Source organism: Mytilus trossulus, chromosome 12 (genome assembly GCF_036588685.1).
Source record: "Mytilus trossulus isolate FHL-02 chromosome 12, PNRI_Mtr1.1.1.hap1, whole genome shotgun sequence".
Lineage (NCBI taxonomy): Eukaryota > Metazoa > Mollusca > Bivalvia > Mytilida > Mytilidae > Mytilus > Mytilus trossulus.
The window spans coordinates 14,209,080-14,233,758 of record NC_086384.1 but is presented as its reverse complement, the minus strand read 5'-3'; the positions used below and the strand labels follow the sequence as shown (position 1 = coordinate 14,233,758).

The 24,679-nt window shown below is 32.1% G+C and overlaps 1 protein-coding gene across 2 annotated transcripts in view; it reads left to right on the top strand.

Moving 5' to 3' along the window:
* The first annotated feature begins 9,633 nt into the window (after positions 1-9,633).
* The window catches only part of LOC134693886 (exocyst complex component 8-like), a 32,139-nt gene continuing 17,093 nt past the window's right edge, over positions 9,634-24,679 (top strand). For both annotated transcript variants that reach the window (XM_063554832.1, XM_063554831.1), the window contains exons 1-7: positions 9,634-9,738; positions 19,989-20,138; positions 21,147-21,242; positions 21,887-21,984; positions 22,718-22,860; positions 23,549-23,702; positions 24,448-24,571. In XM_063554832.1, coding sequence (XP_063410902.1) covers positions 9,672-9,738; positions 19,989-20,138; positions 21,147-21,242; positions 21,887-21,984; positions 22,718-22,860; positions 23,549-23,702; positions 24,448-24,571 — 832 coding nt within the window. In that variant the 5' untranslated portion in view covers positions 9,634-9,671. The remainder of the gene's footprint in view (positions 9,739-19,988; positions 20,139-21,146; positions 21,243-21,886; positions 21,985-22,717; positions 22,861-23,548; positions 23,703-24,447; positions 24,572-24,679) is intronic.

Below are 24,679 nucleotides of genomic sequence, written 5' to 3'. Positions count from 1 at the left end.
TGTTTCTTGTTTCTCATTTTGTATATATATACTGTGAAAGTACTTTTATTCATGGGGTACCAATTTTTCATGGTTTTCGTGGATTACTTTATCAAAGAATTTAAGTGTCCAATGAAATAAAAAAAACATTGTCCAAATCAACACATGGACAGATCCTCATAGGTAGGTTTTACTACTGATATGATCTAGAGAATATATTGAATAACGTCAAATCTGAGAATACTTTGATAGCCAAATAGCAGTCACAGAACATGCAGGATTATACTCATTTTATCTTTAACATGTTTAATAACATAAACTGTACAACTTTTGATCTTTTAATTCTCTTAAAAAATATTTTGGTCGATGAAGATGCTAGAATAATAAAGTGTTCATTTTATATCCTCATTGTTCTCGTACACATATGTGAAATAATAATACTGGGCTTGATTTTGATCAGAATTATTTGACAATTCAAGATACATTTATAGTATTTGTTTATGTTACTGTTTTCTTTAGGTGACATGTTTATGGACTAATTAATACATTTGATGGTGTTTATAATCTGTTTCAGAAATAATTCATGGAAGCTATAGATTATTGGAAATTTACACATGGCCTGGGCCGTGATATTCGAATTTCATCCTGAGCGTTAGCAATTTCCTCAATCCAGACTGTTTGTAACCTTCATTTCTAAAGGCTTTAATTAATTTTTAAATATTTTTTTTAGAGAACTAAAATCCACCAACATGTTAATATTGCTCAAACAACGAAAATTGATACCCACGAATTAAAGTACTTTCACAGTAGATTAGACCGTTGGTGTTCCAGTTTGAATGGTTTCAAACTAGTCATTTTTGGGGTCCTTTATAGCTTATTGTTCTGTCTGTTAGTGAGTGTGCAAGGTTTACGCTGGCAGCCGCAATTTGCAAAAAAATAATAATTGTGGCGATTAAAATTCGTCATTGGCGAAAGAATTTGGCGAAAAAATATATATAAAGATTTATTTTCAGCCATCTTGTTTATTTACTTTTTCGGGTTTCTCTGACTTTACCGATCAGACAATACTCGGAATTCACCTTGAACTCGTTGGCCTACTTCGATTTGTCCAACTTGGGCTAGGAGAGTCTATCGAGTTTACTCAACTGACATCAGAACCCCCCGAGTTTGACCTTTTGAACCTACCCGAGTTAACTCGACATCAACCCTGGGTCGGGGCAGGTTTAGTCGAGTTTCAAGATGGCGTCAAGTAGTTGCAACAAATAAAAGTGATACAAATAAACTGGTATTTGACAAAATACAGCCGAAGAAAAAAGCTGACAAGGGGAATTTATTGTTGCCTGTATTTCGGAATCAGCCAATATTGTTCATGTGTAGATTTGGTCCTCAAATCTCTTCAACTTCATACTTTATTTGACCTTTTATAAAAATTTGATTCGAGCGTCACTGATTAGTATTTTGTAGACGAAACGCTTGTCTGGCGTAAATATTAAATTTTATTCCTGGTATCTATGATGAGTTTATTATCAGCTGTCAGTGGTGGTTAGAAATAAAATACAAATTAATTGTTTTCCTTTGAACGATTTTTTTTTAACTCACAAACTATTTCAAAAGCAAACAAGATCAGAACTTTTCTTTGTGAAACACTGTGTAATATTTTTTTATTTCACTCAGCAAAAAACAAAATTTTCACCTCCATTATAATAGACAACTCCATGGAAGAGTTTTTACTTCGATTCGGAACGGTTGCGCACATGCGCATTAGCACTGACCTTTCAACTAGAGTTAACCCGAGTTGGACGAATCGAAGTAGGCCGTTAAAATTTTGACAGAAAATTAATAATCAGCTGATTACATTTATAGCTATCGACATCAAAGAACTAATTAATAAAGGTGTTGATTGTCATGATTGTATGATATGACAAAATGATATGGTTAAATGGCTTCTGTCACATGTCTCAAAAGGGATTTATTAACCACTTTGCGACGCTTGTGTCAGAAGCAAAATCTTAACGCTTCCTCTCTTTCCACAAAAGAAAACTGTTGTTATGACAAAAAATATTCAAAAGCAAGAAAGGTCTCTGATTTAAAACTTTATCATTTAACTTTTGTCAGTTTATTGTCTTAATTTTGTATGCCATAACCATTAAATGTAAATGTGTTTGTGCGAATGAAATATTGTCTATTGTCTATTTAACTTTCATATAGATCATTGATTTGAGTTGGTACTATTAAGTCATTTCAGTGACACATGTGTTTTAAGCATATAGTTTTACTTATTTACGATGGTCTAGACAAGAAAACTGTCCTTTAATATGAAATCTATTCAAAAGGTTGGAATGAGAAAAACCCTTCAATGTAATGACTAAACCTTGCACAAGGGATCAATTTCAATTTGTTTTGTTATAAGAACCACTTCTTATATAGGTTTGGGGGGGGGGGCTGGAAAAAAAATTAAAATTAAAATAGAATATTTAAAATTTGTGTTACTTGGCGAAAAAAATAATAAAGTGGCAAACAGTATATTGTTTAGGCGAAAGAGGTGGCGAAAAAAATACTTGACTCAGGGGAAACCCTGTCTGTGTGAGCCAATTCTCTGTGTTGAAGACTGTACTTTGACCTATAATGTTTTTTCTTTTACAAATTGTGACTTGAATGGAGAGTTGTCTCATTGGCACTCATACCACATCTTCTTATATCCATGACCTAGTGGGTGCCCTCATAATTTTTGACAAACTGATAAATTAAGACATCTCCATACAAAATATCAATGATCTATCACGAGCAGTTCCTTACTTACTCCAGTAGAAAACTTAACATTCATCATCATGGCGGAAACTAGTCATGAAAATATCATGTTCATAAATTCAGATAAGACGAAATGTATGGTTATAGGTACAAGACAAAAGCAGAACCAGTTCTAACTATTGATAATAATATTCTTCACAAATCATCAATTGAAAAATTTTTAGGTGTTAGAATTGACTCTAATCTGTCCTGGACAGGCCATATTAATTACTTATTTTCATCAATTTCATCTAGACTTTTTTTACTCTCTAAAATCAAGAAATTTCTAAATATTGATCTAAGAAAATTATTTCATAATGTTTATATTCTCCCACTGATAGATTTTTGTTGTATTATTTGGACTGGTTGTGCTAAGTCAGAATAATAAAATTGCAGAAAAGGGCTGCAAGAATTATTTTAGATGCTTATCTACTTTCATCATCAGCTCCACTGTTTAAACAGCTTGGATGGGGAACAGAAACTCATACCACAAATCAGTTTTGATGCAGAAATGCCTTAAAAATGAAGCCCCTGTATATTTCACTGAAAAATTTAAAGAAATGCCAGAAATAAACCAATGTTATTTGAGAAATGCCTCTTACAAAAATTTACAAGTTCCAAAAGCCAAAACGGAGCTTTATAAGAAATCTTTTATATATTCAGGAACTATTTCATGGAATAATTTACCAATATCCCTGAAAAATCAACATCAAGTACAAGCTCATTCAAAAAAGATTTAAAAAATTACTGGTTGGAACATTAACATGATTAAGAAGCTGTGTGTTTTTTATATGCATAATAATTTTCACACACTTACTCAAACTTGTTATTGTTGATGTTATTACTATATATATATGTCATATATATATGAATTTGTAATTTTTACCTGTTTTGAAAATTGTATACTTTTTTATTTCATTATTAATGTATGTGTGTCTGTTTGATATTTTGTAATTGTTTGTTATATTTCATTGCATTTTATCAGGGCCTCAAGGAAGATTAGCTTTATAGCTAACTGTGTAACCCTCTTTAAATAAAGAATTATTATTATATTATTATTATTATTGTATATTATACATCTGATAGTTCAAAATGGAAAGTTGTAAGTTATCGGCCGTGTACACTGATCAATACCTACAGAAGTGAAACGATGCATGAACTTGCAAGCCCAATAAGAAATTGCTTGAATACCTGGATGTGTCACCTCACACCCCTCACCTTTGGAAGTAATACCTTTAGCCTTGCTGGTGATCAGATTAGGGAAGATCAGAATTTATTTGAAAAAAGTTTATATGAACAAATTAGATTTTCGAAAAGAATTTTTACGGAACACTTATTTATGATTTTAACTTTGACTTTTTACCAAATTCCAATATTAACAGTTTAAAAAACAACAGACCATGGTAATTTAAAAAAATAAGAATATTTTCCGTATCAAGTTAGTTAGTCAGATAAAACAACAGTACAACTGAAAAGATATTGACACGCAATAACGACTACATTGGCTACTGTAGTTTTGTTCCTTTGTGGTTTATAGACATATCGTTGTTATTAATCGGGAAAGAAGACAAAACGGCCGAACACAGAAAATTGATACTCTAAATTTAAAATCGATGGTGATTGCTTATGTAGCAGAATAAAACTTTAATAGCTATGAATTTGAGCATTTTTATACAGAATGAGCATAATATTAATATTTTTTTTTTTTGCGAAGTTTCCCTTTAAATCTGATAGACTAAATCAAAATCTGAATTCATCCTTTCAAATTTAGGATATAAAGGAATAGGTCTTTTGAGTCATTGTTCAAAGATAAGAAGATATTTGAAGGGGGGAAAGGGGGTCTTCAGTTTGTATATTTTATTTTTTAATGCCATTTTTCTATTATTTGTCAATTTTTAAATATTTACAAGAATCATACAAATAAAAGAAATCAAGGCTTATAAGCTCATCATTAGTACTTTACCAAAAGAAAAAAAGAAGATAATATGAGACTATTTTAGAATCTGGGTCCGTTCGCGCCCACTCACGTTCGCACCCACTCATGTTCGCCCCCTTTCACTTTCGCACCCCACATGTTCGCACCCAAAGTCAGTTCTCACCCTACATGTTCTCGCCCAATTTTAATTGTTTTTGTGTTATTTTAATAACTTTGTAATCAAGGTTTGGCAAGTAGTATTCTTAAAAGTATAATTGATTTCATTGTCCCAAAATAAAACGAGACAGCATTTTTTATGTGTTGAATAAATCTTTATCATGTTTTTGAGAGTGAATTGTTAAAAAAAATATTATTCCTTTCTAATTAAAATGGGAATCTGTCAACGTTTGATTTTGTGCTGAATAACACTATATCATATTTTGTTTAGTGTATATTGCCTATAACTTTGTTTCATTGGCTTGTTTCAAAATGAAGTGAGAATCTGACTACGGTTTTTTTTGTGGGTTGAATAAATTTTATCACGTTTTGGTTTATAAAATAGTGTATTGCTATATTTTATTATTTCATTGTTTCAGATCAATGGGACCAAGCTGTTAAAATAATAGGGCTCTTCACGGTTTGTTCGGCCATATTGGATAGGGGGCAAAAATACAGGAAAACATCATAGAAACAGAGCAGTTGCTTGGAAACACACATATGATTTCCCATACATTCATACTATTTCCACCTCTTTCGAAAAAATCTGCCCCCTATCCAACATGGCCGAACTAACTGTGAAGAGCCCTATTATCTTTTGTGTTTTGTATTTAAAATATTCAAACTTTTACTCATACCAAGCTATAAATACATTCAATATTTACATCAAAGCAATTAAAAACAACAATCATGATTTTCCAATTATTCAACTGGAATTTGAAATAAAATTGGGCGCGAACGTGTAGAGTGCGAACGGACCAGTGTTTTCCATTCGGCATTTAAGCCAGGTGTGCCGACCACCTTATTTTCAAAGCCAACCACCTTTCCATTTTATGAGGTGGTCGGATTTTTTTTTTCAAATTCCGGAATACTTATCGCGCCTCGCAGTTTGTTTTCAGTGACAAAAATGGCGGATCGTCTAATTTCAATGTTTTCTTTAATCAATCGGGGGAATGGAAAGGCAGATGACGATGGTGATAAGAAAAATTATCAGCCATATAAGTCAACTAAAACGGATAGTTGAATTGAAATTGTTGAAATTGAAAAAAGTATCAAAACAACAGAAAAGGCACACAGGCGATCGCGAAGATAACAAGTTGGGAACAATCCAAAATGAGAGATATCCCTTAAATAAGGGATGTCCATCAAGCAAGGGGTCATATTACCGTTGAAGAAAAAAAAAAGAAAAATTTTGATTTATTAGCTTAAAAGGGGGAAATCGTTTTATTTGGTACAACTTTTTTAAAAGATTGCCATAATGATAAAAACTAAAAAAGATTGTTTCTCTATAAATGTACCCTACATAAAAGGGATAGTCATTACATGGAGAGGTTATCCCTCATCTGCTTCTCTTTAAATGTATCCCTCATAAAAGGGATAGTCATTACATTAAACGATTACCCCTCATTTGAGGGGTGGTGATAAATATGAACAGGACTTTAAATGGATAATCGGTCACAGAAGGATATTACTGTTCTCTGTGCCAAAAATACAGCACTAAAGCGAGGAACAGGACAGAAACTTGGTTCGATAGGCCATGCATTAGCAGACTTCGTAGGAGGAGGAAGTCCTACAAAAGCCATTGTGATCTGCTATCCGAGATGCACAAAACTAATTTGTCAAATCATTTAATGAAAGGCAAGCAGTGAAAGCAGAAGAATGGTTCATTTCCATTAAATGTGAATACAATACTTATCCTTCTATTTGTGACCCCAACCCACAGTAAAACTGAAAATAATAAACCCGGTTGAAAATGTTTAAAAAAATCACCCGGTTGCAAGTGTTTTTTTTCTAAACACCAACCTTACCTTAGTGAAAAAAGGAGAACACTACGGACCTCGGGTGCGAACGTGCGAGGTGCGAACGTGTAGGGTGCGAAAGTATATTTGGCGCGAACGGACCTGATACCACTAGTATTTTAAGACTAAAAAACAGTGCTCACAGAAACACAGCCAAAATTATAACCCTTAAAAATCTGATCTGTGAAAGTTGGCAAGTCTGATGCATTTGAATGGGGAAAATTAAAGTATAAAAAAAATAGCCTTGCCAGCATCATAATTATTTGGACTAGAAAAATGCAAAAATGGCTGAACCGTATCTGGTTTTAAAAGCAAAAAAAAAAGTTAAGCTGAACTTAAGCAAGCATTCAAAAAAAATAAAGAACCTGTAACTGTGATCGCTACATTGAATACCATTTGTTTCAATGTACTGATCGAACTGTCTGACATTTCCAAGAAAATGTATAATTTGGGGGAAATCTACGAAACGAAAGTGAAAGTTGAAAAATCTGAATTACATTTTTCTTGACGAAATTACGGGCATCAAAATATCAAAAGCATTACTAAATAATACTTTGCATGCACGTGTTTATATTGGGTAACGCTGACATGTATGTGATATTTCTTACTTGCGGCCTTTTTTCTCTCTCGACTGTCGCAACTTGCCAATATTATAAAACCGAAAGTACGAAAGGATTTAGCCAATTAGATTTTTTTTGACAAAAAATAGTGTCCAATCAGAAAGTTCTTCACATACTGTGGAATGATATCGGGAGGGTCGCACTAATTAAGGACAAGAAGGGACAACAAGCGAAAAGAAGCGACACGAAGAATAATTTAGCGACAAGAAAAACTTATAAAATAATTGTTTGATACTAGACTTATAACTGATTCCAAATAAATATATTATTATATAAAAACAGAGACATATAATACATGTATTATATGTCTCTGATAAAAAGATGCATTGACATCAATTTTTTTTATACATATACGGCAGTAATAAAGTGATTTTCTTTTTTTATTTCTTATACTGATAGATCGATGAAGAAATTAAGCATTAGTAAAGAAGAAAGGAATTGCCTGGTTTTTATTAAATATAAAGAATATTTTTAAGATAATGTATTCACTGTTTTAAGTAAAGTCGTTGTATGAAAAAGTAAAATCACCAACACACCAAACTACGAATAATTGAAGGAAGATAACCGTACCATGTAAGTCCAAGGATGGTAAAACACTAGCCTCAAAAAGTCAAAAAACTGAACACTTTATAGAAACATTGAATGCTGAACACCAGGCAGATGTTCCAGTTATAGAACAGTTTAGAATGGAACTAGACATCGATATTGGGGAAGTATCAAGGGATGAGATCAGGAAGGCAATACTTAGACTCAAGTACGGGAAGTCACCTGGCTTAGATGCAATAACAGCTGAAATGCTTAAAGAAGACATAGAAACAAGTACAACCATGTTTCATGAACTGTTTAAACATATCTGGAGGCATGACACTATTCCAAATGATTGGGCAAAGGGTCTTTTAATCAAACTACTCAAGAAAGGAGACCAAAGTGACTGCAACAACTGGCGTGGTATAACTTTGCTGTCAGTACCAAGCAAGATACTACTGAGAGTACTTTTAAACAGAATAGATGATGCTATAGATGAAATTCTGAGGAAAGATCAGGCAGGGTTTAGATCAGGAAGAGGATGTATCGACCATATATTTACAATCAGAAATATAATAGAGCAAAGTATAGAGTGGCAAAACAAACTAGTCCTATGAAATTTCATTGACTTTCGTAGAGCCTTTGACAGTATTAACAGAAGTTGCTTATGGGCCATCCTTAGAGCATATGGTGTACCTTTTAAAATAATCACCTTAATACAAGTTTTCTACAACAACTATGAATGCTGTGTATTACATAACGGTCAACAGTCAGAATGGTTCCAAGTAACATCTGGAGTACGACAAGGGTGTGTAATTTCTCCTATCTTATTCATTACTGCAATAGATTGGTGTATGAGAACAACATTAAGTAATGAAATCACAGGCATCAGATGGACCATGAATTCTTTTTCTTGAGGATTTAGATTTTGCTGATGATATCTGTCTACTTTCCAGCAACAGAAACAACCGCAGAACAAAACCACCAGACTGAATGAAACAGCACAAAGTATAGGACTGACTGTAAATGAGAAGAAGACCAAGCTCATCAACACCAGCAGTAACACAATACAACCAGTGTACTTGGAAAATAACATCATATAAGAGTTTGAGGACTTTACATATCTTGGAAGCATGCTAAGTAACACCAATGGAACAGCAAAAGATATAAGAGCTAGAATAAGCAAAGCCAGATATGCATTCTGCCAACTACAGCCCATATGGAAGAGAATGTCAATCAGTCTGAAAACAAAGCTCAGAATATACACCAGCAATGTGAAGTCAGTCCTTGAAGTCGCTCGGACACACACTCCATAATCTAGTATATTATAAGAACATAAACATGAAGCACGGTGAGGCACTCTAAAGCCTCCACACGGCACTAAAGACAAACTCTGTAAAAAAATAAAATTGAGAATGGAAATGGGGAATGTGTCAAAGAGACAACAACCCGACCAAATAAAAAAACATCAACAGAAGGTCACCAACAGGTCTTCAATGTAGCGAGAAATTCCCAAGGATTGTATAGTAAGATTTACTATACAATTTCTTGAATGAATCGGGATTATATCACTATACGAGGTTCATTCAAATAATTGTAGCAATAAGTTATTCGTCACTTCAAACATGTGTGATGCTTAATACTAATATATTGACTTTTTCTATAAATTTAAATTTATTAATAGAATATTAAATTTCTTGTCGCTAAATTTGTTTTCTTGTGGCTAAATAGTGCTCTTGTCGCTTCTTGTCGCTTAAATTCTTCTTGTTTCTAATTAGTTAGACCGTAAGGGGAAGCTATTCGTGTTGACTGTTGTTGAAAATTGCAAATATGGAAGGTCGAGTGGAACATGGACTGGCAAGAGTATTATCAAAACAGGATTTTGATCCAGATCATTGTATGTTAATTCAGTTGATGTCTGTGAGGGTCTAAATTTCCAAACAATGCAGTACAAATTATTGTTTTCATATCAAATTTATGAGGGTGTGTAGACATCCTCTTATGCTCACAGGTAGTCCAAATAATAATGACGTCTGGCAAGGCTATTTTAATTTTTTTCTGGGACGCCTGCCTACAACGTAGGAAGGCGTCCCAGAAAAATAATAAAATAGCCTTGCCAGACGTCATAATTATTTGGACTAGCTCGCAGGTACTTGTGGAGAATTATAGTTATCCCATACCATTGTAAACTCGTACCACTTTACAAAAACTCGTACCAATGCAAACTCGTACCACTGCTAACTCAAACCAACTTATTTAAATGCATTTAAATGGTGTTTAATGATGTATGCAATTTACTTTCACTCAATACCTCTCAAGTCTGTAAAATGTATATAATTTAAAAGTACAATGACCATTTTGCAGCTAATGTTCCCTGTCTATACACCTAATCGCTATTTATTCCATTCCGGATAAGTTCTTAAATTATACAACTTTTTCATCCAGTCGATGATATCTGGGACCCTGTTTAAACAATTCACCGTGCATGATACTTTTTAATGAGACCTGTTTAAACTACCGTAAATACTTCAAACAAAATATTTTTTTAATTCAATTTTAATTTTGAAAAAAGTGGATCATACTTTATCAAAGTTTCTTGATGATCACTTTCTAAAGTTTTTCCTCCCTCAGCTCACTGCTGATGACCTCCATTTTAGGCCCGAGTGACCTAAACAGGAAGTTGTATAAATGACTGTTTTTCCAGGAATGGACTAAATAGCAATAAGGTGTATATCCGTACTTTAACCTATAATGGTTTAATTTTTAAATTGTTATTTGGATGGAGAGTTGTCTCATTGGCACTCACACCACATCTTCCTATATCTATTGGTTAAAAAATACCATGGCAGATTTGCTTTGTTGTCTCCTTTGACTTTTTTAAACTTTTACCGATTATTATTGAATTTAATTTTTAGCAGTTAATCAAAATGATTTCCAAAATGAAATTCTTACTTTTTATAAATAACAAGTTACAATGAAATGTAACCGTTTCCTGTTCCCGAATTTTTCCGCCAAAAAGCACATGGCTTTCAACAATTGTAAACATAGCATTCAATTTCATTTTGTGATCATGGATTACAGCATTAATTACTTTAATTTGGATAATTTGGATATAGATATTCAACTTAAGGTACAGTTAAAGTAATGTTTTTTTCTTTCTTCTGGATTATAACTACTTTGAAAGATCAGCTTAAAAAATAAAGCTTTTTAGAAAAACATTTGTATTTTTGTCTATAAAATCCAGTATAAAATTCAAGTAATTCAACATTAATTTTAAATTGTTTTCACTGGGAATGTATGTCGAAGTTACTGACAAACAGCATTTAAGATTTTTGCCAGTCGACTGATATGTATAAAGTAAGTAAGTAAGTTAGTAAGTAAAATATTTATTATAGTGACATGTGTAAATATGTACAGATTATAAATATACAATATATGATAAATATCAATACACCCGGCCCAATGGACCTATAAGTCACCTCAAATGAAATTAAGTAATTTTAAAACAATATATCACGTTCTTCAAAATAACAAATTATTCATGAAATTATCTTTTTGTTGACGAAAGTTAACCTTCAATTAATTTTAAAATAAAAATATATAAATATTAAGCTACAGTTGTATATAGAGAGCAAACAGCATTTGAGATTTTTGCCAGTCGACTGATATCCTCTCTCTCTATCATGTCTATACATATCAGTCAACTGGCAAAAATCGACATACATGTATATTCCCAGTGAAAACAATTTAAATAAACGTTTAATAAAAAATAAATCAAAATTAAACTACATGGGGGGTCATTCTGGATATTCCCACTCAGGGGCATCCAAAGGGTATCCTGTCCACAAGTACCTGTGCTTATGCTGAGGGTGGTAAAGGGTTATTTTCGTGCAACGTTTTTGGCCTTTCTATTTCACGTGTTTTCGTGTTTTGACGTTTTATTTCTCGTTTTCTCGTGTTTGGTTCGACGTGCGTGCTTTGTGTTTCCCCTGATTTATTTTCCGTGTTTCGTGTCGGTAGTCTTATTTTCTCGTGCATGCTTTCCCCGCATTTCATTAAATAGTAAACCTGGTCAAATTCAAAGTCAGTCCCAAGATTGTTTGAATTATGTGTTCCCAGGATGTAAATCGATAGAATGACTACACATAAAGTGTTCACAGGGTCGTCATGGCCATTAATAATGACTGCCTATCTCCAAGTACAACAGAGTAATATTTTCAAGTACTTTTGACCTTATATTTGCAATTTTATTTCTCGTGCTTCGTTTTTCCCGATTTTTATTTTCTGTGCTACGTTTTTCATGTTTTTAATTCACGTGTTTCTGTGTTGGGGACCCCCCTTTACCCCCCTCTATGCTCTATCCTCAAATTAGCTGTGGAACCGTAGCTCTTAGGGGGGTCTCATTGGGGGGATCCAATCCCAGATCCCACTTGTCAAATTCCTGTATCCCGCTTACGTAAGCAATTCTCATTTTTTTGGTCATTTCCCAGGTCCCGCAAGACCTCATTTCCCATTTTCATGACACAATAATTTGACTTTCACGCTTACGAAAAATCAGCAACCCTGCGTCACGCTTAGACCCCAATGAGACCCACCTTAGGTCCTTATGTTATTTAAGATGGTCCACAAATAGTAAAAAAATAACATAATGACAGACCTAAGAGCTACGTTTCCGCTGCTACCCTCAAATCATCTTGAGGCCTGTCGTCAGTCTGGATGATTTAAACAAAAATAAGGAGATTTTGCAGTATTGCCCATAAGTCATGTAAGTGTTCCTCTTTATCTTACCTATACCTTATCACAAACAAACAAAGTAAACTGTGTCCCTGTGCTTGTTGTATATGGGCAGGAATTCGCTAATGCTCCTTTAGTGTGACATTGTAAGAAAAAAATAAAAATCATTATAAGCTTCTAAATTTTTTACAAATTATTGCTACAAATGGTGTCCTTCTATTTGTAACCAAAAAAATCATTTTTAAACTTGCGTCAGTTTGGAACCAAAGCAAATAATGAATTTAGAGCATGTAACATGGACACTTTTTCCAAATTGAGATTAATGATTCCTTAACTTATTCAACATTCAATATCATATATATTGATCACAAAACATTGTCTATCTTCAAAACTCTAAAATGTATATTTTCATTTCTTTCAGAAATTTTGTGAAAACAAGTTTCTTCTACTTTTCTGTCAATGTTACATGCAATGTTTAAGAGAAAAAATACAGTAAGAATCATTTTCTTTCTGAACATGTAAAGGCTCTTTTTCATTGTGTTACCCTCACATTAAAAAATTGTATTAATATTTTTGCAATTATCTCATTTCTGTCATAAAATAGTGACTTAAATGTTGCATGTAACATGGACACAAAAAATATGAATAATGAACCATGCCAGAATTGACCTTAAAAGATATAAAAAGCCTCCAAACAACCATCTGAATGTAAATTAAACAATAATACTGCCACATTTCTCATATATGATATTATTTAAATAGTGGTTAATACCAAAACCATTCACCTAAATTTCAGACAGCAGACATATTTTTTTAACTATACCAGAAGTTATGCTTGTTCATGGTGGTACACTATGGAAGGCTAAATTAAAAGATATTCAAATATCAAAATAACCAGAAAAATAAAATTAAGACCAAAGATAGATCAATTGATGAAGGAGTCATCCAAAATTTCCACAACATGAAACATTTTTATATCAATAAGTAAGCAACCGTTTTTTTTATGCACAGGGATGAGATTGATAAGAAGACAACCACACAACCATCAGCATCCACAAGTTTCTCACTCAATAACTAATACTGACAAAGTAAGGGTACAAAATGATTACATGTATCCCTCATTCATGTGACACAGTTACACTTAAAACTAATAGTATGAAAAACCAAGACAAAACATGGACAAATCTTCAAGAGGTTGATACAGCTGCATTTATTGAGAATCTTATTTTCAATCGTTTACATAACTTCTATAAAGAACAATTTGGGTTTCATCTTTGAGGTTGTTGTCTGATAGACATATTACCCCATATCTCGTTTTATTTCTGCTGGTTAATCTTACATTTATGATAACTTTTTAAGGTTTAAACAATAATTTTATTTCAAACATTCAAAACAAGTTTCTTGTTTCTTGTTTTCTGTCTCCAACATCTTCAACTATCTATCTGAAAAAAGAAACAAACAAAACAACAATTAATCTACCCTCAAACAGAACCAAAATCCATGCATAGATTATAAAATTTACAATAATATAGAAACTCTAAAATATCTTGTTTCGATTTTTCAATGCCATTTCATCTTGAAAACTTGTTACCTAAACTACAGGAAGCCACAATTTAAAGGGCCCCATAATGACCAGTGTAAAACAATTCAGAAGAGAAAACCAACACCCACTAGACCATAGTCCTGTTTTCAACTTTATTTGGCCTTCTTTTACTTTTTTGTTTCATTGGCGTCACTGAAGAGTCTTTTGTAAACGAAAAGCGTTTCTGGCCTACAAAATTTCAATTCTGGTATCCATGATGAGTTTATTATTATTATTTTGAAATCAGAAGGAGCCTGAACCTCTTATAATGCAAAAGATATTCTGGAATGTCAATTATTGGCATAACAATTTTAAAAAAAAAGTTACAAATTGAATTCCTCATGATTTCTATAATGAGCATCAGTAAATACACATGATACATGTGTTGACTGGTGATTGAAAAGGGATTAATAAACAAGATTTTGAAATAACTATCTTCTACACTGCTGTAGAATAGTTAAATTGGAGATCACTAGTATGTCTGCATGCACAGTCACCATCATCTGGTTTTCTGACACAGAAAAACACTACTATCTGACTGGCTGAAAGGACCGTCACCACCTGACTCACTTATAGGGACCTTATCAGACTGGCTTACACAGACATCATAATCTGCCAGGCTGATAGGGTTATCACCATCTGACAGGCTGAAAGGGATATCACCATCTGACTGGCTGACAGGGACATCACCATCTGACTGGCTGACAGGGACATCACCATCTGATTGGCTGACAGGAACATCCCCATATGACTGACTGGCAGGAACATCACCAACTGACTGACTAATATGAACATCAGCATCTGCCAGGTTGACTAGGACATCACCATCTGTTGGCTGACAGGGATATTACCCTCTGACTGGCTTACAAGAACATCACAGACTGACTGACTGACAGGAACATCACCAACTAACTGATTGACTGATATGTACATCACCATCTTCCAGGCTGACAGGGACATCACCATCTGTCTGGCTGCCAGGGACATCACCATCTGACTGGTTGTCAGGGACAGTATCTTTTTGCAGCATCTTCCTGAGAGTTTTCTTCATCACATTTATTGCTGATCATCTTTTTCTTTCTTTGGTTTATATTGCCTGTAGATTTTTTTTATTAAAAAAAGCATGTAAATTTTCAAGACCGACACCAATTTTGTTGTCAATGAAGAAAATACACTTCTATAAAGAATATTTATATTTAGAAATAAAGATGAAGTTTGATGGTGGTAAAACAAGTTAAATTATCAATAATCTCTTTATAGAGCAAAGGAGTTAGTAAATGTTATCAGTTCTGTTCATGCGTGTAACATTGACAGAAAGTAAAAGGTTGTATGTCAATGTTACATACATGAAGACCAGAAGATATAAGTGGTGTGCTTAATAGTCAACTTTGGAGAAATAATATAATTGCTGCCCAGTAATATCTAATTAATCATTTAGGTTATAAAATGTTATATAAATGTCTGACTTTAAGGAAGTAATACCTTTGCATGTAACATAAAATAATCTTGACACAAAATATTGTTGTCAATGTTACTAACTAGTGTTAAAAGACAAATTAAACAGGAAAACATGAAAACGCTTTAATTTTGTAAAATAAAAATAAGATAATAGCTCCATATGGCAGTAAGTTTTGTTTACGCATGTAACACTGGCCTGAACATGTAAAAGTCTAAATAATAGACTCTGTCAATGTTACAGACACAATTTCTTAATGAAAAAAAAGTTTAATTTGGGTTTACTTTATACATTATTTTTTAAAATAAGTATCATAATAATAACTTTGAATATTAAAAATTAGATAAACTGTTGATTTTAACACAGTAAAATCTTCTCATGTAACACAAAAAAGACCTGATACAAAAATCGTAGTCCATGTTACTCATAAAGTTATCATAGGAGCATCAAAGAAATTGTGTGATGACAATATTTCAGATGTTAGTCATTTATAAACTCAGATAAACTCATTTTAAAGCTCATAACAGAGGTTTGGAAATCAATGCTTTTAAAACATTATAATTCTGGGTTATGTATGTAACATTGACAGGAACACCAACAAATGATGAGGAAAAATTGCTGGTCAATCAGGAAAAAAATAAACACAAATAATTAAAACTCATTTATTTCTTTAATATCATTTTAATGAAGCAAATTTAAATTTCAACAAGATTTTATTGATTGAATAATTGTATGCACATTTATTAGGTTGTAGCATGTAACCTGGACGCAGAAGATGTGTCAATGTTACATACCTTTAAACAATAAGAATTACAAGTAAATATTGTAAAGTCTAGAAATCAAGAAAGATCAACAACTTCTCTGTTTAGAATTCAGCATAAATTTACATTTGATTTAATATTATGCACTGGCCAATTATGCTTTAAGTGTAATAAAGTAATATTGTTTTTATTCTGGTGTCAATGTTACATTTTATGTTTTCAAATTAAGTGGCCAGTTATCTTTATAATGCTGAGAATGAATACAAGTACTAGTTAATCAAATTGGCAATTAATCTGTGGTATTTCATGTAATAAATTAGATTGATAAGGCAAACCGTACAAAAAAAAGCTTTTGCATGTATCATAGACACCTTTCCTTGGTAAATATTTTCGTGTCAATGTTATGTACAGAAATCTCTCCAGCAATAAAATGGATATCGTAAGGGTCAAACCTGTTTAAATACAAGATAAACTTATATTTTTTGACAAAATTGCAAAGCAAGTCACACATCATTATCAAAGAACCTAATTTACACAGAAAGTGCATGTAACACTTCATTGTGAGGACAAATTAACCTGGTCCCACTCTCTGATCATCTGCTTGATCACTGGTAGATGCCAAGTGTGAAAGATGGCAAAGCCACATTTTAATGTAATTGTCAGTGGGTTGAAATGTGAAAAAAATAATTATGGTAATGCTTACTATAAAAAGTATGCAACTGTTATAAAAAGATGAGTATTATTGGGTAGTATTGACACGAAAATGAAATAAATTTTCTTACCTTCTATATTTTTCAAACTTCAGTTGATTGATAAAAATCATGAAATCCAAATTGTACCCATTGTTGACAGCTTTCAAAATTTGCCATGCTGGACCAAGAACTTGTTTCCAAAGCTAATCAGCTAATGAAAAGGTGCATGTAACATTTGTTGACCCGAAAAGTTACATGCACTTGTCCATTTTCAAACGTATTTTATTTGCAGCAATAATCGGATTCTGTACAAAATGGGGTTTCTAAATGATAGACCGATCATTTTGCAGTTGATTTTCAACTATTATAGTAGAACAATTCTTCAGGCATATTCTAAATATGGCTAGGGGTTTTGCCACTGCAGAAATGTCACACTTTTTGTCTACAGTTTTCAACTGCCAGCACTTAACAAGTGCTGATTTTTTGTTGATTTTTTCAATTGGATCCAATTTTTTTGCATTTGGCAATAAAGACTAACCCACTTTGATATTTAAACAATGTTTATTCTCCAAATTTGCATGATTTCTTTATTTTTTAACTGGATAAACACTATTGACCCTAAAATTTCACTAGCGAATTCCTGCCCATATGCCCTTATGCTTAACAGTTATGTTTTTTTTCTAGTGACAGAGCTATCTATAATCTACTGTTCATTTTTATTATTACATTAATTTACAATCATGGCCAACTGCATGGTATCATTTTTTCTCATGGGCAAAGTGCATACCAAATATTGATTTATCAGCAGTTTAAGCATTTACATATATTATTGCTTTATAAATCAAATGGTCATGGACCTTCAGGCATTTTACCAAAAAATTAGAAAATGCCTGTTTGTCAGATACAGGGCAGACAATTTGGTGTCACAATATCTCAGTAGCACTAGTTCAAATCCCGATGAGGGAAGAACAAATCTGGCGAATTTACAGATCAAACCTTGTGAGGCTGATGTTTAGACGTCGAGTCATATATAAAATAGAAATATATATATATATAGAAATATAAATTTCATATAATTTCATATATTTAGGCGTGGAAAATTTCTGCTACGATTTATTTATATATGTTTTTTTATTTATTTTTTATTTTTTTATATAAAATTGAGAAAGGAAATGGTGAATATGTCTAAGCGACAACCACCCGACCATAGAGCAGATAACAGCTATATATATATAATTATATATAGCAACAATCAATATTCACTCTATTTAGGCTTGGATCAGTTTGTGAAAATATACAGATACAGTTACTGAATTAAAATTATATAAATATGTATGCTTTGTATGAAAATAATGATCTAGTATATATATATAGTATTTCTAGAAAGAATTTTTTTAATGTGATGAAACTGCACATGCTCTGAACATGCTGAAACATAATATGTACAAAAATTACTCACAGTTCATCATGTTCATTGAAACTGCCAAGAAAATTTCTGCTACGATTTATTTATACATGTTTTTAGCTCACCTGGCCTAAAAGGCCATGTGAGCTTTTCTCATCACTTGGCGTCCGTTGTCATCGTCGTCGTCGTCTGTCGTCGTTAACAATTTTTCAAACATCTTCTCCTCTGAAACTACTGAATGGATTTGAATGAAACTTAACATGATTGTTCCTTAGTATATCCTGCACAAAATGTGCGCTTCGATTTTTGATCCGTCAAAAAACATGGCCGCCGTTACTTAAAATAGAACATAGGGGTCAAATGCAGTTTTTGGCTTATATTTCAAAAACGAAAGCATTTAGAGCAAATCTGACATGGTAAAAATGTTCATTAGGTCAAGATCTATCAGTCCTGAAATTTTCAGATGAATCAAACAAACCATTGTTGGGTTGCTGCCACTTAATTGGTAATTTTAAGGAAATTTTGCAGTTTTTGGTCATTATCTTGAATATTATAATAGATAAAGATAAACTGTAAACAGCAAAAAAGATCAGCAAAGTAAGATCTACAAATAAGTTAATATGACCAAAATTGTCAATTGACCCCTTAAGGGGTTATTGTCCTTTAATGACAATTTTTCACAATTTGTTCATCATATTTGCTAACTTTAAAAAATCTTCTCCTCTGAAACTACTGAATGGATTTGGTTAAAACTTAGCATGATTGTTCCTTAGATTATCCTGCACAAAGTGTGTGCTTTGATTTTTGATCCGTCAAAAAACATGGCCGCCGTTACTTAAAATAGAACATAGGGGTCAAATGCAGTTTTTGGCTTATATCTCAAAAACGAAAGCATTAAGAGCAAATCTGACATGGAGTAAAAATGTTCATTAGATTAATATCTATCAGCCCTGAAATTTTCAGATGAATCAAACATCCAATTGTTGGGTTGCTGCCACTTAATTGGTAATTTTAAGGAAATTTTGCAGTTTTTGGTCATTATCTTGAATATTATTATAGATACAGATAAACTGTAAACAGCAAAAATGATCAGCAAAGTAAGATCTACAAATAAGTCAATTTGACCAAAATTGTCAATTGACCTCTTTAGGAGTTATTGCCCTTTAAAGACTTTTTTCACAATTTGTTCATCATGTTGACTTACTTTAAAAAATCTTCTCTTTTGAAACTGCTGTATCAATTTCAGCCAAACTTAGGCTAAATGAGTTTCAGAGTTTCAGAGTATCTAGTATAAATTTTATATTTCATTTCCTTGTATGTCAAGAAACATAGCTCCTATGGCTAAAATAGAACATAGGAGAAAATGATTTTTTTTTGCTTTTGAAGAAAATAGGACGATTCAAAGAACATTTAAATAAATTGAAAAGCCAAAATAATCATTGATGAGAGATTAAATCAAAAAAATTCAGGTGAGCGATTCAGGCTCTTGAGAGCCTCTTGTTTTATTTATTTTTTAGTTGTCAGTAAACAGGCAGAGAATGGAGAAGATCAGTTGTTGGTCATGAAACAGAAGATCCAGATATTATCTGACGAGACAGCCCATGCTCTGAAACATAATGTGTACAAAAATTACTCACAGTTCATAGAAACTGCAAAGGAAATTTCTAGTAAGATTTATTTAACATGTGTAATGCGCTCAAACATAAAGTGCACAAAAATTACTCATAGTTCATAGATACTGTGAATGAAATTTCTAATAAGATTTATTTAATATGCTTAACAAATGCTTAATACTCTCAAACATAAAGTGTACAAAAATTACTCATATTTCATAGAAATTGTGAAGGAAATGTCTAGTAAGATTTATTCAATGCCATGAAATTGCTATTATGCATTTTATTTATTTTTGATGTGCTCTTTATTAAAAACAGATTAAACTGCAAATTTTGAAGCTTTGTAATTTGTTTAAACTTATAATTTTGCTTGATTTGCAGCAGTGTCTACTGTAATTATCTCCACTTGAACCATGTGAACTTAGAATAATTGTAAAAAAAATAACCCTTTTCTCCATATTGACGCCTTTTGATGCCAGTCCCTTTCCTCCATAATGAAGAACTTTGACGCCAGTCCCTTTACTCCATAATGACGACTTTTGACACCAGTCCCTTTCCTTCATAATGACGACTTTTGACAACAGTCCCTTTACTTCATAATGACGACTTTTGATACCTGTGTAGTTCCTCAATTGAAACGTCATGCTTACAAAAAATCTGTATCAGACTTAATAAAATTTGCATCTTATATAAAAAGGATATTCATGAGAATATCTGACTGGAATTTCATAAAAAAATATTTGTTTTCACAATGCATTAATACAATTTTTTTTTATTGAAAAAATCCTATGAAAATCAAGTATGTTAGAAAAAAAACATTGAGAAAAGGGTTAAAAAAAACAGAGGTTCGAATATTCAGGATCAATAATTGTAGTCCTGCAGTGATTCAATGTGAGACCAACAAGAATAAGTGATCCTGGCAGACTAAAAAACCTACATTTTTGTTCTTAATAAGGCTTGGTTTATATTTAGTAAATGTATGTCTAGAAATTAATAATTTTGAAGCCTTATTATACCCACATATACTTATTTCACTTATTTATATTAACATTTTGATGACAGTTTTGGAAGGAGAGATGTACCAACTGAGTCACATTCTGACAGAGGAGAAAAGTTTGATGTCATCCATGATGGAGATGTCACTAGTTAGTGATAAAGGTTGGTTTAGCTTAATACCACATCTTTAACTTGCTTTGCTAACATCTGAACAACAAAACTATGAAATTGAGCTGGGTCAAGAAAATAATATCTAAATATTTTTAAGTCATGAAAATATCAAATTTGAGTTTTAGTTATATAACCTGGATCAGAATTCTTGTGCAATGTTATAAAGAATTGTTTTGAGGATACTCAGCTACAAACTCATAACAGTACTGTCTGTAAACTGCATCTAGGTTAATTTTGATAGCTTACAGTTTGAAATACTAAACAACCAAACAACACAGCTTCTAATAGAACAACTGGTAGATTTAAAAGGGTTTAGATCTTGAATTATAAAAAAAGTAGATTAATACCATAAAATGTTTAAATGTCCTTTGTCAATGGATGTCTTTAGGTACTGTAAATATTAATTATTTTGTCATTTAGAGAAGTCCTTGTTCTCTTTACTGCAAACAATTAACAGACCTCACAATACTATTTATTTTGTTACTAGTAATTGTTTTTAAAAAGAGCTAGTAAATAGTTAAGCCATTTTTTAGACTGATGTTTCTTACAAGGCTTTTGAGACATTCCCTTGCATCATTTGCACTGTTTCATGTAGAAAACTTTGATTTTTTTGTTTTTTGTACTTTATAATATAGCTATTGTTGAGCAGCCCAAAGAACAAAGCCAAGAGAATCCAGAGGAGGATACCAGGAAAAATCTGGCATTTCTGTTGGAAAAAGTTGAAGGCTGTTCTGTAAGTCATTGCTTTCTTTATCATACTTATAGGACACATTTCTATCAAATATAGTTATACCAAGTTAATTTCCACACAATCATAAGACAGGACAAAAAAAATACTGTAAATTCAGAAATTATTGCATGCATTTATTAATGCGATTTTGTCATTTTAGACTTAAATGTAATTTTAATTTTTACAATTTTGAGGAAATCCTGTTAAATTCATATAAAATATTTTAAAATGCGAGTTTAAATTATTGCGTTTACAACGCTGTCACATTTTTTGCAATAATAAAAACCTCGCAATAATTTCTGAAATTACAGTCAGAGAGTACCACTTTATAAAATTATGATAAAAACTAGTACTTGAAAAAAATAATAAAAGGTGTCAACATTCTGTTTTCAGTGAAAGACCTGTTATTGCTATTTAACTAAATTTTCTTTTGATTGTACTGACTGATAATTTTCTTTCTCAGCAGAGTAGAGTGATATGAAAAATTATCACTAGAAACTTAGGGCGCACATGCCATTTTCTATGAAATTAACAACATCATCATAGGTCAAACAGCAATAAACAGATTATAACTGGTGACAGGTCATCTCAGCTTGATTGCTTTTCTCAATTTTTCGTACCAGCTCAAGCAAGAAAATCAGTCTCGTTGAGATATCCAATGATTAGTGTAATTAATAAAATATTTCAGGTAGAGAGTGACAAAATCTTTTTTAAATGATTTATCATTTATTGACAGAGTGTAACAGAAGTTCCAGGACGACATTTGATACACAATGGTGACTTGGCTGAGCTGGATGCTGAATCGTTCACACAGATACAGAAAGTCCATGCCTTCTTGCTAAATGATAGTCTGATGATAGCCACATGGCTTCCTAATAGGTATATATAAAAATAAGAAGATGTGGTATTATTGCCAATGAAACAACTAACCACCATAGACCCATTATATCGACATTAAAGGGCATATATAAATAAAATATGATGTGCGAAAGGCGGTAATAGACCATATTTTCACTTATGAATATTTAAGGAAATGTGGGATAAATGTTATTTAAAAACTTCAACCCAATGAACATAAATCCACCAGTAAAAAGACTACAAAGGAAGACAAATATCTTATATATAAAAAAGAAGATGTGGTATTATTGCCAGTGAGACAACTATCCACAAAAGACCAAAATGACACAAACATTAACAACTATAGGTAACCGTACAGCCTTCAACAATGAGCAAAGCCCATACTGCATAGTCAGCTATAAAAAGCCCTGATAAGACAATGTAAAACAATTCAAACGAGAAAACTTACGGCCTTATTTATGTAAAAAAAAATGAACGAAAAAGTACGGAACAGATATGATTCAATTAAACTGATACCATTAACGTTACATGGAATAGATAATATAAGCTTTATATGTTGGAGACTTTGGTTTGCTAAAAAAGTCAAAGTTTGGGAATATGAGCTTTAATATATGTTGAGGCTATGATTTGCTAGAAAATTTCGATGTCTTTATATTTATAGAAGATGAAAGTTTGTTTGATAGAAATAACAATGACTATTTATTTTCAGGAGAGGTCCAGTTAGATACAGGTTCCAGGGCCTATATGAGTTGGACAGTCTAGCTATAGTTAATGTTAGAGATGCTGGACCTATAAAGAATGCATTTAAGATTTTGATGTTTCCTGATGCTAAGATGTATCAGGCTGATGGAGCTAAAGCAAAGGTTTGTTTAATTAGTAATAATGTAAACATATTTTTTAAAATTAAATTCAGGTTAAGTAATGTACACAAATTGGCATTTACTTTAAAATAATACAAGTGAATAATTATAGGATCCAGAAACAAGCTGTTAGCTTATATTATTCCATTTCTGAATTCAAATAAGAACATTTCATATTGTAATACTCAAGAAGTAGAATGTTATGGAAAATAACAATATTACACTAGTGGGAAAAAAAACAACATATAATCAAGATGTAAACAAAAAATTATACAAATACAATAATGAAGTGTATGTTTCAGAACAAACACAAATATTTGAAATTTAAGTATTACTTGATGAACAAGATGTTTGTAATCATATGACAATTCTTTTGCTACTGAGTATGAATGTTTGAACTGCCAAGAATATTTCAATGTTTAGTTCATAGCTGAAATCCGTTGAACCGTGTGGCAAAATTTTTCCGACAAGAAATGCATGATATTGTTATTATAAAAGTGCTGTTCACACATGATGTGAAATTGGGGGCAGTGCAACAAGTTTTGTGCTGTTGTTTCTATAGCACCACATAAACAAAGTGGTGAGGTCACCATAGAATTTTTCATCAGATCTGATTTTTCACATAGAATGTGCAGAAATGAATTTAAAACTACCTAAATGATTTAATTCACAATAAAGCTCTCAAAGTTTCAAAATATTTAAGAAAAGATACAAATATTCTAAATTCCAAAATATTATTTTGTTGTAGAGGCATTGGTTAGACATACTAGAAGAAACAAAGAAAGCTAAAGCTTCCAGAGACAAGCAAAAGAAAGAGGCAGCTATACTGTTAGCTGAACAACAGGCTCATACTCCCGAGGAGGAGAGAAAATGTAAGGCTATAGTCTATACATGTATACGTATGAAAGACTGTACATATGCTTTCCTCTAAATGTATTTTGGTTTTAATTAACATTAGGTTGCTGTTTCATTGTTTTGAC